Source organism: Cryptotermes secundus, unplaced genomic scaffold (genome assembly GCF_002891405.2).
Source record: "Cryptotermes secundus unplaced genomic scaffold, Csec_1.0 scaffold590, whole genome shotgun sequence".
NCBI lineage: Eukaryota > Metazoa > Arthropoda > Insecta > Blattodea > Kalotermitidae > Cryptotermes > Cryptotermes secundus.
The window spans coordinates 23,177-41,994 of NW_019721768.1; the positions used below are offsets into that span (position 1 = coordinate 23,177).

General features: G+C 36.9%; 2 protein-coding genes across 7 annotated transcripts in view; one reads left to right on the forward strand and one right to left on the reverse strand.

Moving 5' to 3' along the window:
• LOC111875730 (1-aminocyclopropane-1-carboxylate synthase-like protein 1) overlaps positions 1-11,113 on the forward strand; it is an 18,928-nt gene extending 7,815 nt beyond the window's left edge. For 3 of the 4 annotated variants that reach the window (XM_023872207.2, XM_023872208.2, XM_023872210.2), the window contains 5 exons: positions 1,957-2,098; positions 4,022-4,198; positions 6,426-6,545; positions 9,624-9,687; positions 9,820-11,113. In XM_023872207.2, coding sequence (XP_023727975.1) covers positions 1,957-2,098; positions 4,022-4,198; positions 6,426-6,545; positions 9,624-9,661 — 477 coding nt within the window. In that variant the 3' untranslated portion in view covers positions 9,662-9,687; positions 9,820-11,113. The remainder of the gene's footprint in view (positions 1-1,956; positions 2,099-4,021; positions 4,199-6,425; positions 6,546-9,623; positions 9,688-9,819) is intronic. The other variant, XM_023872209.2, reaches the window with a different exon arrangement.
• A 764-nt stretch (positions 11,114-11,877) lies between these two features.
• LOC111875727 (receptor-interacting serine/threonine-protein kinase 4) overlaps positions 11,878-18,818 on the reverse strand; it is a 9,393-nt gene continuing 2,452 nt past the window's right edge. For 2 of the 3 annotated variants that reach the window (XM_033750184.1, XM_023872205.2), the window contains exons 2-3: positions 17,364-18,073; positions 11,878-15,476 (exon numbers count right to left, since the gene is read on the reverse strand). In XM_033750184.1, coding sequence (XP_033606075.1) covers positions 12,344-15,476; positions 17,364-17,779 — 3,549 coding nt within the window. In that variant the 5' untranslated portion in view covers positions 17,780-18,073 and the 3' untranslated portion in view covers positions 11,878-12,343. The remainder of the gene's footprint in view (positions 15,477-17,363; positions 18,074-18,818) is intronic. The other variant, XM_033750185.1, reaches the window with a different exon arrangement.

The window sequence follows — 18,818 nt, forward strand, 5'->3', positions numbered from 1 at the left end:
GAGACAGCAACATATACTCAGTTTTCTCAGTGTTTACTTCTAGACCAACCTCTTTACTTTTGTCAATTAAAGTTTGTGTGTTTTTCTTTATGGTATCTACATTATCACCCAGTAGATTCACATTATCGGCATAGGCCAACTGCTGATGTGTCCCATTTAATTTCAGTCCCACCTGGTTTCCCTGGACCTTCCTAATTGCATATTCTAAAGCAAAGTTGAAAAGGAGTGGCGATAAAGCATCTCCTTGTTTTAAACCATTCTGGATAGGAAATTTATCAGGCAAATGTTTACCTACACAGACTTTAGTATACGTTTCGTTTAAACACATTTTAATCAACCTAACTAGTTTCATGGGTATCCCAAACTCTATTAGAATATTGTACAATACTTCCAATAGTAACCAACACTATCCAACCATATTAGATGATCTGTATACATCACAAAGTCACTCATTGTGTAATATCCTAAATTGTTCGCATCAACATTCCTAGTTCCAAATGCATTTCTGAGCAGTCTGTTTTCAAATACTTGTAATTTTCATGCGGCCCTCAAAGTAGGAGATGGTGTATTATTACCAGGAACAAGAAAAGTTTATGATTGAATGTCATATGTAAGCAGCCATGGAAGACAACTGTCCATTGTTTTTGAAATGTTCTGTCTTTTAGTTACACGAAGTTGATTTACATATCATATGTCTTCCTTATTTACATGTTTTCACAGAAAATATGTAGTAAAGTTTACTGAGATTTCATTAGAATTTAAATGCAGTTGTTCCAAGCTAATTTTGCCAAGAGTTTATATTCACCTTTTACATTTTCTCATGATTTAGGTTTAAAATTACAGATAAACTTGAAATGTTGTTGAACTGTTTTTATAAGCTAAATCTTATCCTGTGAATGGCCATGTCTTTAAAATGATGTATTTTCACACTTTCTGAATGACTACACTTTGTAACCATTCATTAAAGTTTAAGTTATATTTAAGATGTAGCACTAGTCACATTTTTGTGTTAAGAAGCGGACAGGATGGGACATTTTGTCGGTACATTCAGAAGCAACCGGGGTTCCTCCTTTACGAAGGGACAGGATGTAGCATACGCTACACATCCTGAATAAAGCTATAGAACTAGAACAGTATTCCTTTGAGAAAAGGAAGGTTGGACAGTTATTGCCACTAACATTCAAGCGATAGGGGGTTCAGATACCCACGCTACTGATGGGAATTTATCACCAAGCTGCCAAAGAGGCAATCAGAGAATTAAAAACTAAAATAATTTTGATTGGTAGATACAAATTTGTGAAGAACTCCCAAAAGCTGAACTGGGCCAATAAGGCAAGCTTCAAGGATGAGCTTCCTTGTGGAAGTTTGGGCTCAGAGAGTTTTTACTTCAGAGAACCCATTCCCCAAGGATTCGTATCCGAGATTCAAAGTGATACAGCCGCGAAACAGTGTCCCAACATCCACAATTTGCTAAACATTATACGAATTATAAGTTCAATAAAGATATAATTAAACATAGTGGTGTAGCCAGTGTCTTGAAATTAGTGAACACCACCTACTTCCCGTCCTACCAGAGTGAGGCCCGATATGCCTTGAGACAGAGTCCATCTCTCCCTGAGAAAGCCAGACAGACTCGAGACTCACCTGCCCGGTTAGCCTTCAGCTGTAAGCTACTGAAGTACGCTTACTGGCGCCCAAATTTCACTCCCTGCCTCCCAAGTTAACCTACCTCTTCCACAAAGAACTTGCGGAATGTGACCAGAGTGTCATCAAAAAGAGATCTTGAGGTAGCCACGGTGATGGAGGTGAGCAGTGAGGGATGAGGATCGTTGCAACACAGGTGGCCCTAGTTACCTCAAGTAGCTAAAGGACTTGGCAAAACCAGCTAGCGGCCATCAGTGGAGGGACGGTTATAACTTCTTAAGGATACTGTACATAAATTAACTGTTTACACAGGATATGAACCTGGCTGGGATACGAATAGGTGCTCTTATCTCTCAGAATAAGGATTTGTTGCATGTTGTGAAGAACACTTCCGTGTACACTGCAGTGCCTGCAATTGTCCAGAAAGCAGCTGCCAGCTTATTGAATGATACGGGTATGTAGTGTCTAGTATCTGTCATATATGTTCACGTGTACTGCACATCCATACATTCTTAGAGTAGAAAATAGGTATGAAGTACTTAAATGTGAAGAGCACAACCCACCATGCAGGAGTGGCACGGTGCAAGGATAATGCTGTTGGGAAAGTTTGTACCAGGGACAGTGTGGTACAAGGAACCCGGAAAGGATGGACACACAGAAGGAGACAACAGATGAACCAGGTAAGCAACAATCTGACCAGGAACCGAGACTTTGAGGAGCAGCTACAGCTTGGAAGCGAGAGGACAACAAACGAGAGCTACAGGAAGGCCGTCAGGCTGGAAATCACAAAGCAAGCAGCAGGAATTTCCAGTAGGTTACCAAAAATTAGGAAACGGAACTTATGGAGGGGTCGACCCCCTCCAAAACGGAAAAAGAGACTTCAAGCAGAGGAGGAGCCTGTAAAATAGAAGTACCCTCTTCCCCAGTGAGAGTGAATGTGCGATGGATGAATGTGAGGGACAATTGTGATACAGCTGGATCTTCTGGCACGTTAAGAGGAAACCGCTTGAGACAAGCTGGTCTTAGAGAGGGAGCAGATGTAGCGGTTGGAGAACAGACAACGGGAAGAAAAAGAAACAGGGATGTACTGTTAGGCTGTTCAAGATGAACAACCTTTAGAAGGGAGCAGTGTGACGTGGATGGCACAACAGGAAGTAGGGGCCATGAGAACTCTGCGGCCTCGCGAGTGACGTCACATACCCTCACTCCTTCCATCATTATGCAATGCTTGGTAAACATCCCCTCCCCCCCCGTTGACATAACAGAAGAGCAACTGTGTCAGGCAACCATTGCCATGGTGATGTAACAACATCGGAGCAACTGCCGCTGCTACGGTAACAGGCCAGTCAACACTCTGCCCTCCTCTCCCGCAGTGACGTAACAGGGGACAATGCTGGTAACACGAGGCAACAGGGAACGGTATAAAAAGCCAACTGAGCAGTATGTGACCAGGGAGTGTGTGATCAGGAGTGACAGAGTGTGGATCGTGAAGTCGGCTGAGTGCAGTTGAAGTCTAGCAGTTGCTGAGAGCAGTAGAAGTAATTGTGATACTGCAGATGGCAGTACTTGTGAAACTGTGAATTGTGTGAGTGTAAGAGCGCATGTGGAATAAATTCGCTATATCCAATATGGCATGAAGTTATTTGTCGCGTGTCATACACCCAGCACGTGACAGTATTTTAATTTTATGATATACCTAGAAGCACTGTGTAGTTTATTGAAAGTCAACCAACATTTCAGAGGAAAATGTTGCCTTCATCTTTTGGGTCAAAGAATAAGCTGAGCAAGAAACCAGAATGAAGCAAGCAGCAAGCAACAGACAACACTTTGCTTGCTGCCTGATTCATGCCAGTTCCTTTTTTGGTTTACTGTTGAACCTTGAAGATAGATTAATCATATTCCTACAGAAACTGATTGTCTTTCAGTGGGTTATACGTTGTTATACCTCAAAAGATAGAACTCTTTGTGGGTTGTAATGTTTTAAAAATGATTATAATTGCTCTAATAATCCAAATTCATAATACAGAGCAAAAATTTATTAGTAAAGCTGTTTTCATCTCTTACATAGCTGCATATGTTTTGCCAGTCCATAATTTTGAAAAGACTGGAAACCACTGACTCTTAAGTTAGGCTTTTAATTGTGTAATCAGTACAGTTCATTTGAGCAATGGTTGCAGTATTGTTCAAACTGTTATTGCACTCTCTGTTTTGGCTTTTTAAAATATTGAAAGGAAGAAGGTATTTCAAGTTTGAGGCTACATCACCCAGTGCTTTTGGTTTAAATGTGTAGAAAGGTGGCTGGTTATATCTAATTCAAACCTGCTTTTGTGTTCTGTTCATTGTAAAACTGGACTTCTCTTGTGTTTTGGTAATGCAGTATGGTTAGATGAAGAATTCTTACCGACTCATCGGCAACGTCTCCGCGAAGCTGCTCACAAAACACAAAATGCACTCATCTCTCTTGGTGCTAAAGTACAACCTGCACAAGCAGGTTTCTTTCTTTGGGCCAACTTAAGATGCTTCTTACCAAAAGTGAACCACGATGAGGAACTCGGTAAGTCCAATGCAACTCTCAGTTAATTCCAATAAATGTCACAAAGTTAATTATGAAGATTCCTGATATTTAGGGAAAAGTAGCCAGCGAATATGGACAAGACTACGAATGTAACATCCTACTGCCTAACATATTAGTCTTATGTATGGGATATCACAGTTCAATTCTACTTAAGTCCATAGGCTTTAACTTGATATTTTAAGTTTTCCAGAATAATCATTGTTGTTCAGTAAATATATGTAGCCTGAACTTGAAGAAAATCGTACTAACCCTATTATCCCTTATGTGTTTTAATGTTTCAGTTGTGTGGGTGGCAGACTGTACCGTTTCTGCTAGATTTCTAGACCTCTCCAAATGTTTTCTTTTATGACCTTAAAAATGTGTCATTCACAATGAGAAAACCCTCTCTTTTCTACCTCCTCTTCAATCCATTCCTTAATGGCCACTTCAAGGAAGACTATCACAAAGTTGCTTGGTGTATTATCAGACTCTCTCTGTGCATTTTTTACTGAAATATTTGAGGTTTTACAGTGTTATTCTGGTATGAGCAGAACTTTTGCAGAAGCATGTAAAAAAAGGATCACAGCCTTAACAGTGTTCTAGGAAAACCTTATATTGAAAGTACTGTATGTGCAAGGGTAGTAAGCAAATTATGGGAGATATATGTCCGGTCTGTGAAACTGAATACTTGGGCCAAAATACTGAAGTTGTGCAGCAAGAAGAAAGCAAAATAACTGGAAAACAAAGTGAGGATGAAGGAATGTTCTTGAAACAAGTTGGCCACTCAGTTACTTATTAGTTTACTGAAGGAGTTGTTCACTTATTTGGTTCAAGAGGACCCACTCTGTTGTGACCCACTGGTGTTATGGATGTAGGTAGAATCAACAAAAAGGTTAAGTTTTCCCTGTGCTTAACTAATTAAGCACTATGCCGTGAAGGCATATGGGGGAGTGGATATATAGATCACGTTTTCTTGACATGGCATTAACAGGAGGTGAGTGGTCAGCTTCAAGCCCCTGCTTCTTTACACCCAGGGAAAGAGCACCCGGTACCAATTGGATAGGAGGCTGGGTGGGCCCCCTTTTGGTGTTTGTTTCAGTCATTGTTTTATGAACTCATTCTACTATAACTATAAATAGTAAGCCTTACAAGATGAAGTCAGTTTCTTGACATAATTTTGCATAGCCCCCCCCTCCCCCCTTAGTAAAAATCTCAGTGTAAGAACAACCATTCCCCTATGTAATTTCTCTTTTATTGTTGATTCCCCCCATGAATCACAAGGGGGGGGAATCAATAATGAAAGATGAATTACATACCATCCAAAGAACTACTTTTTGACCTGTTTTGAATTATCCATCTCTTTCCTCTGTCCTCTTCTTGATCACTGACAAGAATATGTCGCTTTTTGCGAAAGTCGATGAAATTGTACAGTGGCAGCACAGAACACTGCCATGAGTTGATTTTGTCAGCAGTTTTTCATATCCTATATAACAATTTATAAAAAAAAATATGCTAATATATTAAAATTATTCTGAGTTTTGTCATATTTATGTTGGTTGATTTTCAGTATAATGCATGTGACTGATATACTCAGCTTTATGCCAATCCAGTTTTATTCTTGCTAACTTTCTCATGCCTTGCACATTTCATATACAGCATATAATTATGAATAATTTTCATGTCCATTAGCTATCACTGATATCTATAACTATCTGCAGTGGAAATCTTATGGCTTCCTGATTGTAAGTTTCCTTCACTTAATGTTTATTTTTTATAGTTCAAACCTAAGTCTTATACAAATAGTTTATTAATTTGTTGTTCCCTTTTAATGTAATTTTCACTCATAGAAGAATTATGTTTAACATTTTTTCTGAGTTGAAGTGTGAAGAAAAAGCAATGAATATAAAAACTTTAATTAAAGAAAAATTTGGAAATCCTTTGTTGTTAGTAAACATGGTGAGTGAAGAGAACAAAAATAAAGAGCTGTTCTTTGTAGACAGGTGAGCATGAACATCTGACTTCTAGAAATAAGAGCATTCCAGGTAATGAATATTGAAGATGATTTAACTAGTGCTTTGATAGAAAATACAACTTTTACATGTAGTGTTTTCCTACTTATAACATTCAAATTCTACAGCCACAAAGAAATGCTGTATTGAAATCATATTTCTGTTTGTTCAAGCAAATTTGTGTTCATTGTGTTTATTAATACAGTCACTTATTACAGCATTATTCAAACGGTTCATGGCTCATAAAGTGTATCTCACTCCGGGCTCAGAGATGAGATGTGCTGATCCTGGTTGGTTTCGTATAGTGTTCAGTTCTGCACCCCACGTTTTGGAAGAAGGTGTGTTGTAATATTAAGGGTTTATAATGAGGATAAAAAAAAAGTAAAGGTATCCCTGTAACAGACCATGTAGGCCCATAGGGCTGTGAGATGTTGAGGTTCCTACGTTTTCTAGACAATCGGCTCATAGATGGTGGCAAGGTTGTCAGCCCTATGCACTGGCCACTCTTTACCCCAAAGAATATTCCTGGTACTCATTTCTGTTAGAGGCTAAGTCAGCCCCAGGGCCATAGTGCAGTTGGAAGGATAAGGTCAATTGAAAAAAGCCAATGACTTCATCGGGACTTGAACCCACGACCTTCAAGCTTGTAGCATAGTACCTGAACCAACTACGGTACCACTTGCCCCCTTATAATGTGGATGGGAAAGGAAAATGCACTAATTAAGAGTATAATGATAAGCAAANATCCAGTGACTTCATCGGGACTTGAACCTGTGGCCTTCCAGCTTGTAGCATAGTACCTCAACCAACTACTGTACCACTTGCCCCCTTATAATGTGGATGGGAAAGGAAAATGCACTAATTAAGAGTATAATGATAAGCAAACAGAGAAAATTAAGATCAAGTTCTCCTTATCCCTAGAATTCATATCACAAGACCATGTTGTAACAAGGTGTTTCTGTTATAAACTTAAATGAAAGTTTACACTCAGCTCTGTATTAGCAGTCTGAGCAATGCTCTACTATGCCAGAACTCTTAAACCAATGTAATGCAATCTGACATATTTTGTTACTTTTCAATACTTATCTTTCAGTATATCTTGATTTTTCTTGCTGATAAATATGATGTAAGTTTTATTTATATTTTGCCCCTTTACGAATAAAAATTTTAAAATACTGGAGGATCTATGGGCCAGCAGCTGCTCAAAATCCAAACATTTCACCTGTAAATGCTAAGCGCCGCCTAAGTTGTGTAAAGAGTGACACCACTGGACAGTGGACAGCTAGAAAAGTGATTTGAGGTGATGAATCACGCTATACCATGTGGCGGTCCAATGGGAGGGTTTGAGTGTGGCAGATGCCTGGAGAACGACCCCTGCCAGCATGTGTAGTGCAAACAGTGGGATTTGGAGGAGGTGGCATTACAGTGTGGGGGTGTTTATCATGGAATGGACTCGGCTCTCTTGTAATACTGCGTGGAAATCTAAATGTGGAAGGATACAAGGACATTTTGACCTGTTGCATACTGTTTACAGAGAAGACTACTTAGGTGATGTCGATTGTCTGTATCAGCATGACAGTGCTCCCTGCCATAGAGCAGGGTCTGTGAAGGAATGGTTTGTGAAGAGTAGAAATGGACTGCCCAGTCCAGAGTCCTGACCTGAATCCAGTAAACACCTGTCGGATGAATTAGAATGTCAACTTCACTCTAGACCCCAACACCCCACATCACTAACTGCTCTGGCTAGAGCTCTGCAGGAAGAATGGCCTGCCATCCTGCCGGAGACATTCAGACACCTGGTGGAAAGTCTCCCTGTCATAAAGCCAAGGGTGGGCCCACCCAGTATTAATGTCCACGACTGGGAAGTGTCACAGAAGAGGTCAGATCACAGTTTTGGGGAGGTGTCCGGATACTTTCTATCAGATAGTGTACATCTCTAGGCACCCATTCAGTATAAAATTTTTATTCCAATTTTAATATATTTATAAGAATGGTATTAATTCTAACAAAATGGCAAATATATTAAATGTCTGTAAAGTCAGATACATTATACATAGTTGTTATATTGTAATATATTAATTAATGAAAAACACAATTCAGTAGTTTGAGAACAGTTGTTAGTGTATACTGCCTGGTGACGGCTTGATAAGCTGAAACATGCAGCACACTGCCATACCTTTAAGATCAATAAACCCACATTATACACAGCAGATGTGAATGAGATTTTGATAGTTCTTGTGTTGAGACAAAAAAAAAAATACTGATCCTGCCATGATATGGTGGTGGTTAACCACGCGATACCCTCTATCCACAAAAGTTGGCACTAACTTCGCCGACAAGCAGCAGTCACTTCGTCAGTATAGTTCACTTGAGGACTACAGGCCATGGTGCTTTTTTTAGAAGACACCTGATGATGGCCACATATGGCCAGAACATTTAGCATGGTAGAACAGTGACTAGATAATTTATATTTAAGATGGAAATATATTTGAAATAAATTATATATTAATGCAACAGGATGCTAAAATAAAATATTAGGAAAAGAAAAAATTGGGTACATCCATTCTTCCATGACAATTTAAACTCTGGTGATTCTGTTGTTTCTAAAGAACTTGACAGGACCCAGACTCCATCTCGTGAGAAATTGTTTCCCAAGCCAAAAAAAATTTGTTCCATCTAGTATAATTTGCATGACATTTGTCATATATACCAGGCTCCTGCTCTGTTAACTGCATTTGAACAAATAGCACCTTCAGTCAATCTTTTGTGTCATCTGAAGATGCAAATGAATCACAAAAGCATGTTAGATCTGAAACTAGGAAACTCCATTGAAATGCAACTATGAGAAGACTGGCTTTCTCAGTCGACTTGGAGTTTCTTTGCCGTTTCCTCAATTTGCGGTGCTCCATTCAGTTCCAGGTGTTTAACTCAGTCTAATAACAATTCTCAGAAGTTGTAGTTGCCGGTTTCCTTGGTGTGCCCTCGCCTTAAACATTCTCCTTCGTGTTCAGAACTGCCAGCAGGAACTGCAGAGATAACTGTATCCTGGTTGCTTGTGTTTATATGTAATAAATTTCCTTCTCCTACTTCCTGTGTAACATACTGAGAGAATACTTTTGCCATGATACATAATTTGTCAGCTTTCTTTAGAATTTCTCTGGAATTTTTCAAATTTTGCATTTTACATCAGATAAATTCCAAATAAATTTCTGTAATAATGACCTTACATTTGTTTTGTTGGTTTTCTTTTTCTGCCTGAGCACTTATATTCTGCTAAGAGGTGTTCTCTCATTTCTCATGTGTTCTTAATTTATAGACATTTCTTTTAGTGTAATGAAATTATGATATTTGAGAATGGTTCATTGGTTTATTTAATGATGGGTATTATGTGATATTATTATAATGTCTCTTTTCAGGGCTCTCAAGAATTGCTGACACTATAAAGGAGTTATAAATATCACAAAACACGATTCATAGAAGGTAACTGTCAGCCTTCCATTATAGAAATCCACCGCTGGTTCCTCAGCCAGCTTCACTTATGTATATACAGTGACATTTTAATGAAATCCACACTGGATTTTATATTCATAAAATTTACAATTTTTCTTTCAGACGCCATCCAAGGCTCTTCATGAATGAGGCAATTTCTCTATTGCAAGATCAAAATAATTATTTTAATTTACATACATACATACATATTTCATTAATCCAACATTCATCCATCAAAGAGTGAATATGAAACATGTCAGGAGATGTACATTGCAGAATGCAATGTGAACAAAAGAAACATTAAACAATAATATACAGTATACATAGTATGTAAACAACGAAGTAAGTACAAAATCTAATATAACAGAATGTGAGTAAATGCTTAAATGGACAATACAAAAGACTACATAAGCTATACATTATTAAAAAGACCGTTTATAAAAGGAACTAATAATTTGATATAAAATCTTCTGTAGAATAAAAGACAGTGTAAGAAGTAGGCTTAGAAATTGCTTTTCATTTTTAATCAAAATATACCATGTGGCAATTTATTGAATACTTTAATAGCACAATATGTACTAGCAGAAAGTCTAACTAAGGGTATGTGTAATTGATTCATGTATCTTGTATTAATGTCATGAACAGAAGAGTTACTTTGAAAGTAATGCTTGTTATCCACAAAAATACAGCATTAATGAATAAATATACAAACTTGGAATAAGTAAAATCTCCAGTGAACATAATGAACCTTTGTATTCCATAAAATGCTGGGAAGTTCTTGAATAGGTGCACAGTTGGTGGCTTCTCAAGAAGTGCTCAGCTCCATGAGTGAATGAGATACTATCAAAACAGTTGATTAAAGTACACCTTCCAGTTGAAGTTACACTGTAAGGCTCATGCTTTATCCAAAGTGTGGTACTTTTTAGTTTCATGGTGACAATTATAGGTGTCCCTAATTTGGTTGACATTAATAAACTGAATCTCATCTGTCTTTATGTCTAGCCATCCTTCATGTTTCACATTTTAATTTTATTCAGGTTTTATTTTCAGCTTTTTGTTTTTATGAAATTTGGTACTGGTGCTTTTGACAGAAAGTTGTTACATGAATTTCGTTTTGATTTATGTGACTCCAGCTTTACAGATAGCTTGAATTGAACATCATTAAACTTTTGATTTAAGGTGTTTATGCAAATGAAAATTTGTATTCTCATTTTCTGGGTTATGATTCCATATACAGTGGAACCTCGCTTAACGAGCACCTCTCATAATGGGTAATTCGCATAATGAGCAAAACAAATTGTAATAGAATGACTCGTTTAACAAGCGACGTTTTGCATAACGAGTGATGAGAGGGGAAGTCCCGGATTGTGTGCTTGCTACATCAGTCTGTGTTTAGCACTCGTTTTGCTAGCATCTTAGTGTCGCTTGTGATCACACATTTTTCCAAACTTGTGTTCAGACATATTATTTGTGATTTTTTTGTGCAGAGTTTAATAACCCTTGTAAAAATGTCCCCGAAGAGAAAGCCGCAAAAAGACAGCCATAAGAGAATAAAAATAACCGTAGAAATGAGACGTAAAATCATTGGAAAGCGAGAATGGGGTGTGAGTGTGGCTGATCTAGCGTGCACATCCAATTGGTTTACATCAACGATTTGCACGATTTGGAGTTGCATTGTGTTTCACAGCAAGAAGTTGTGGAGGAGAGTTTGTCAGAGGAGGAGGAGGAGGAGGTAACAGCAAAGCAACAATCTTCTGGCGCAATAAGAGAAATGCTGAAAGCATGGGAAACTGTTGCATCATACATTGAGAAGCATCACCCTAATAAGGCAGTGGCTATGAGCGCTACAAATTTATTTAGTGATAATGCTGTGTCGCATTTTCACCAAATTTTGAAGCGTTGGCAAAAACAAATGTCTCTAGACAGCTTTCTAGTAAAAAAGAATTAGATATGTATAATAAATAATAAACTAATTATTTCGGTTTGTTTTTTGTTTTCTGGAAATTGAATTAGCATTCCAGGTTGGTTCATTCCGCATAGAAGAAAAGATGAAGATGATTCACACTCCTTAACAATGTATATATAATTTTCTTTGAATAAACTTTATACATAAAATATTTTGAGTATTTTTTTTGGCATGGAATGCATTGTCGTATTTTACATTAATTTATATGGGAAAAATTGTTTTGTATTACGAGTAAGATTCTGGAACGAATTATGCTCGTTAAGCGAGGTTCCACTGTAGTCGGGTAATTACCAGTGTTCTGTGACATCAGTAACCACCCACAAGACTACATGCTCATAAACCATAAAACCACAATACAAATAATAAATTTTCTCAAAGGCAGCAAATAAATTATGCATCATTTAATCACATGTCAGAGTTTAGGTGCCCGCAGTGGTTATATCTTTTGAGATATGTGAGTAACACCATGTATTCCAGTGAAAATTGACTGACATTCCAGTTTCTTGACTGGCTTACTCTTTGACTCTTATGGTGGTGGTGGTATTTTTCTCCATATCATCAGTTGGCTCTCGATAAATTACACAGCATTGTAACCCAGAAGGCAGAAACCCATTTTAATCATAACTGCCATTACTCTCACTAATATGAAATATATTTCAATATAATATAAGTTAATGAAATTTATACAGTAGAAGTTTTGCTTCCAAATGCAGTTTTGTCATTTCCTGAATTGAGTACAGCTAGTATATCCGTTAGGAGATCTATTGTTTTTTTTTGTGATTGTTGAATCTGGTCGAACCTGCACTCATACTTTTCAAGCTTTTCTTGCAGAGTTTTCTCTGAATAAACTAATTGTAAATGACATTGTTCTTTTAGATTTTTTATGTTTGTATCTAAATTTGTGTGGGTCCTGTCTACTTTATTCTGAAACACACTAAAGTTTTCTTCAATCTTTTCTAGTTTCTTAAAATTTTCTTCAATTGTGTCCTTAATTTTGTCAATACTGTTGCTACTTTCTATAAATTTCTGCAAATATTCATTATGATTTTGTTGTAGCCTATATCTCATGTGATCCAATTCTGAAGTTTTTTCTTTATTACTAATAATGTTTAAGGCTGCTTGTAGGATTTTTATGTTCATTTTACAAGTGACAGAATCTGTATCAGTGTGGAATATGATTTTAGCATTTCTGTTGGGCAAAATACTTATATTTTTCTGTGATGTGATTGTGTTAGGAAATAATATTACCCTTCTTAATGCACTGTTCAAGTATGTAGCCATTTTTGATGCACAATTGAACTTGCATATTTTCTCCATGAATGTGTTCCAGTGTATGAAAGTACTCTCGATTTCATATAGAAGAGATATTCTTGACACTGCCTGGAGGATTTCTGTATTGTCATGAATCAGTTGTACATCAGACACAGCTAAGCCTGTCAGCACATTGAACATAACAATAATAATTAAGAAAGTAAATAACAGAAGCATGATATGACTATAGCCATTACTAGAAAGCATATCAAATCCACCAGTCATTAACATGAATGTGTTTGTGACTGCTGCCCACAGAGTTGGAAATACCTGCAAGTCACTGTTATATGCCTCATTATCGTGATAGAAGATGTAGAATGCCAGTGCAAAAGCTATGATAAAAAGGAAATATGATAAGAAGGCGAAAGCATAATGCCTCACTACAGATTTCAGCATTTCAATGTTAGTGGATAATTGAGGAAGGCGTCCAGTCTTTAATGCCAGTTCAGTCCATGATAGGAATAAGGCGATTGCTGTGAATAATTTCCTATGATTATCTTCATCCCAAGATTTAAACAGAATTATTGAAGTTATGAAGAGCAAAACTATATCAAGCATATTATCTAATGTGAGGAGATATTTTGAGGGTGACATGACAAATTTGAACAATTCTCTCATTGTATGACAAAAAAGTATAAAAAGGAGTAGAAACCAAGTTAAGTTTCCATAGACTGTCCTAAACCGTTCCAGATGTGTTTCTTGATATTGACCTTTTGAAGTACTTGTTTCAACTGAGACATTGTTCATTGAAGCGTTCTTAAATATGGAATATGGATGTGATAAACCATAATCCATGAAAATATATATATTAAGTAATATTAAAAATATAACATACAGTACAAGATGTATGTAGTATATCGCTCGGATTCTGAACCACTTCAGATATAAGAAGCTTGTGATAATTGGATGTTTAAGCAAGTGTCTGTATTCTTGTGACTGACTTAGGTGAAAGAGTAAATCCATTTCAGATGTAAGTGCTTCTACTTGATGCCTCTCTTCAAATGATTCTTGATCCTGATTTTTCATGAAAGGCAGTGAGTCCTCCTCTGATGCAGTCTTTCTCACATTCCGTCTAGCATGTGCTAATATGAGGCCATAATTGAATACCAGCTTATAATCTTCATCATTGGGAAAATGCCCACTAGTCAGAAGGCAGCAATTAAGCAGAGTCCCTAAAGCTTCTGCAGGCAGTGGTGGCCAATCAAAAATGTTTCTCACTTTAAAGTCTGCTCCATGACTCAGTAATGCTATAACAGATGCAAGGTCTTCATTTTGAACTGCATAATGGAGTGCTGTATTCCCTCTTGCATCTATAGCATTAATGTTAAAATTTGATTCAGGTGGCAAGTCAAGGAAACATTTTAGAATGTCTTGGTTCTGTCTTAAGCATGCGAGAATGACTGGTGGCCTTTTGTCATATTCGGTAGTAGCATTCGGATCTGCTTGATATTCCAGTAACACTTTAACGACATCATGCAATCCATAATTGCTGGCATATTGTAACAATGTATAATGCCCATCATCAAGTTCTAGTATTCTGAGATTAGCATATTTATTCACAAGTTTCTTGAAAGTTCTTATAAAATCTTGGATTTCTCGCTTATATAAATACTGGAACAGAGCTTCCTTGAGTGCACTTTCACAGTTCTCTGCAACACTCTTCTTCTCTGGTTCCTGGGAAATCTCCATGTCAAATCTCAGTGCATCTTGATCCAGGATTAAGTTTAGTGCCTCAGTATTGTTTCTAAGTTTTGCTGAATGAACCACAGTACAACCATTCTTGTCAGTTCTATTCACATCTATTCCATTTTGTTTTAGTAGAAGAGAAATACATTCCAACTGTCTTCTGATGTCTCCCTCATTTCCTTCATTTTGCTCCACTGCAATGTGTAGAGCAGTTCTCCCACATTCATCCACTATGTTCAAGTTTACTCTTCTGTCTTCCAGCAATACCTTCATTGCCTCGTAGTTTCCTTCTTCAGCAATTAAATGTAGAAGTGGTTTGTGTGTAATAATGTTAACTGTGTTTGGATCTGCTCCAGCTGAGAGCAATGCACGTACAAATTCTTCACATCCAGTTTCCTTACATGCCATTTCAAGACATGTAGAATTATAAGGTTTGCTGTACCAGAAGTTGGGATTGAGACAAGCATTACCATATTTATTAACTTGGCACAGAATATCACAGAAGATTTTCAATTGTCTGTGTTGAAAAGCTGCTAGCAGTTGTGTGTTGGGGTCTGAATGAAGATGTTCAGTCCTTGGAGATGGGAGAATACTTCTCAAGTCAGGGTAACTTTCAATGATAATTTCACGAGCTGATCTGCCAACTCCATTTGAGGAATCAATGTCTAATATGTGTGAACCATACCTTAGCATAGCTAATACTGCTTCCTGACCTCCGTAATATGCAGCTTCATAAACAGCAGTGCAGCCTTTCATATTGGGATGGTTCACGTCTATGTTTGAGCAGGACATCAGCAATGCAATACATCGTTCATACCTGGGAATAAGAGTATATTATATTTTTAGTCTGAAGACACAGTTTGAATACTAATTCTTTTCACAGAGGTGTGTGAATCACTGCTTAAATTATTCACATTGCTCTATTTGGTCAATAAGCTGTTTAGGAAATGTGAAATCATCAGGTTTTTTTAGCATCAGAATAAAATTCGGTCTGTGACATGTTGATCATCCATGAGAAAATATTTCAAGTATTTTAGAAACAGAAGGAACTATTTCCCAGATAATTAATTTGGAAAGTACGTCATTTGAAATGTGATATGGATCATGCAGGTATTTATTTTAAATGAACTATTGAAGAGATAAATGGAAGTACTTTAAACTTTTCTTGAGCCACTTTTCCACCTTTCTTGTGTGAGCTTTTGAACACTCGTCTAATCAGTGCAGTTGATGCCAGAGTGGGGCATACCTCATGTTGTATGATTAAGTTACTTTATTCAGCAGAGGTAGATTGTAAATGGGAAATAATACATAGTATTTTTGTTCTTATGCTAACAGTCTTTGATGACAAAAGAGTATTTTGAACACAGCCATGGAAGTCTGGTAAATTTTCATTGTCACTTTCCTAATGAAAAATTAAGCAATTAATTTATATTATAATCATAACTGAAAGAAATTCCATGAACATGTGTGACTAAATAACTGATAGCAGCTGAAGAAGTTAAACAGAAGTTAAGAACAGAGATGAAGTACTGAAAAACATGTCATCCTAACTGAAGTTGAAATTTTTTCTTCTTCTTCCTTGCAGGTGGATGCTAGGATTTCAAGTGTCTTCTCCCACATTTCTCCTGTCTTACCTTTTCTTATTTGTAAATTTTATTATAAAATTATAAAAGGAATATTATGAAATGGAAAGATACCAAGACATTATGCATAAAGAGTACTTTAAAACTATTCTGACATGAACTGCCAAAACCCAGACCCTTACAAAGATACGAGGCTAACTCCAAAGAATGTATATGAAATTGTTAACTTCTGAAGGAAAAGTAATAATGGATAGAAGTAGTGAAATTTAGAAGAGAAGTTGGAATTAAAAGTTTGTTAATGCAGTTTACTTATGGAGCTGAGCCTTTCTTGAGGAGCCACCAAATCTGCAGCTACTCAAGAACTTCCCAGCATTTTATGGAGCCTGAAGGTCCATTACTATGTTCACAAGAGCCTTCCACTGGTCCCTAACTTGAGCCAGAGAAATCCAATCCATCCCATCCTATCTCCCTAAGATCCATTTTACTATTGTCCTGTTAATACAGTTAGAAGAGAAAAATTTCGGATGCTTTGGCATGGAAAAGGAATGGTCATAACATTAAAGCCCACAGTATTATTAAAACTTAGAGAAATGATAAGGTTGGAATGATAGAAGAGAATGGTTCAGTCAGATGCTGAAGATGATGAGAAGAGAAAGCTGGAGAGAAAGAAGAAAGTCTGTGAGACTGTAGACACTTCATACATTAACCCATGTAAAATGAAAAAATGCTAGAAGGCAAAGAAGATTGTGGTGTGTATTCATAAAATCATACATTTCTTAAATAGGTCTGTACAGGTTCATCTGGAAGTAACACTAGATTTTTTCTCAAGGTACTCATTCTGAGTATCAGTTCAGACATTGGCTATCCTGACAGGATTTTCATGATTCCCAGCAGTCCTCCAAGAAAAGTACAGAATAGTACCTCAATTAGGCCGCAACGGCTTCCTTTCAAATCATTCTCAGTTTATCTATCATCCTACAGCCTGATGTTATATAATCTGTACTAAAAGTGGCATTAAATAACCCATAATGGTTAATTTCTTGAAATATCAAGGTAACAAATGAGTGAAATAAAAGTGCAGTAAATATATGTGTTGAAACAGAATGTTTTTATATTCTTACCGCTCTGCATCTTCTCCACTTCCAAAATTTTTGGCAGCAAGGTGAAGAGCTGTTCGCCCAAAATTATCCACGGCATTCACTTTGGTTCGTTTATCACAGAGAAGAACCTTCAAGGTCTTGTCATGTCCTTTGGAAGCAGCATAATGTATAGGTTCAGAGACAATGGTATTTATATTGGGTTTAACACCTGCCTGGAGTAAAGCGCTAACAAATTCTTCGCAGCCATCATGCTGGCAAGCTATTTCAAGGCATGTGAACCAGTGTGGTGGTCCATACTTGTGAACAGGCTTAACTTTAGGGTTTCTCAGCAATTCACAGAAGGTGGTGAGATCTCGAGCTAGTAGTGCTTCCAGTAGCTGTTCTTGCAGATCTTGTGGAGTTGTTGCAGGGTCTGTGGAAGTTGTATGTTCTTCCATATTGGCAGATTTTTAGGAAGGTTACTTTGTGTAACTGACCATCTACACTTATTAAAACAATTTTTTTTTTTAAATTCAATACCAGATGCGTTTATAAGTGTAGATGGCCAATTGCATAAATTAACCTTGATATACACACCACAGACATGAATTCAAATGAGTTCTAGAAAGATTGTGGTTTACTTCATGCTTTGGGTTATGACTTCTCCTATGTAGGGATATTATCTGATGATCAGAGCTCCATTTCTTCAACATCTGCTCATGTATCCAGCTTCATTAACAATTGGGGAGTTCCTGCAAAATGAAATTAAAAGTAGATTATAATGGTTTCTGGTGATGGTGTATAATAGTCAGAATTATTGGGTTTTTGGATTTTGTCCATTGTCCCATATTTCTAGAATTTAGAAAACAAAATCACTGATTGAGGTTAGCTCTTTCTAAGGGACCCAACTTAGTAGATGACTTCCCCCACTCTCCTGAGGATGGAAACAGATCCTGTTTCTGAAACACTGTGTTTTCTAGTTTCTAGAATACTGGATGATGGACAGAGTCCAAAATCCCAATAATTCTGAAAATAAAAGTGTCTTATAGCTACAAATAATTGCTTGCACTATGACATACATAATGATTTTGTTGAAGATATACCATTTTCAAGAAATAATGTAGTCAAAAATAAATTTTTGTTACAGCAATAAAATTATACTTTTAACATGTGGGATGGAGTAGGTAGGGTAACTAAATAAGGCTGGGAGGAAAAAGAGAAGAGTTACTCTAATCTATTTCTAATCTATAAAAATTAGTTTCACTAATTTTGTATTATTATTTGGAAATTGTTGATTGTCTTAGAACATTAAAAATTGAGGAACATTTGGTAATATTACAAACCACACATTTCAACAATAGTACAGGAATTAATGTATAAGATTAAATTTTTCAGGACAGAGAGAAGATCTGTATCCACAGAACTGATTATTTTGATCACCGACATTTCATCTGTATAGGAAGTGTACATTTCCATGTTTGGTTTGGGGGGGGGGGG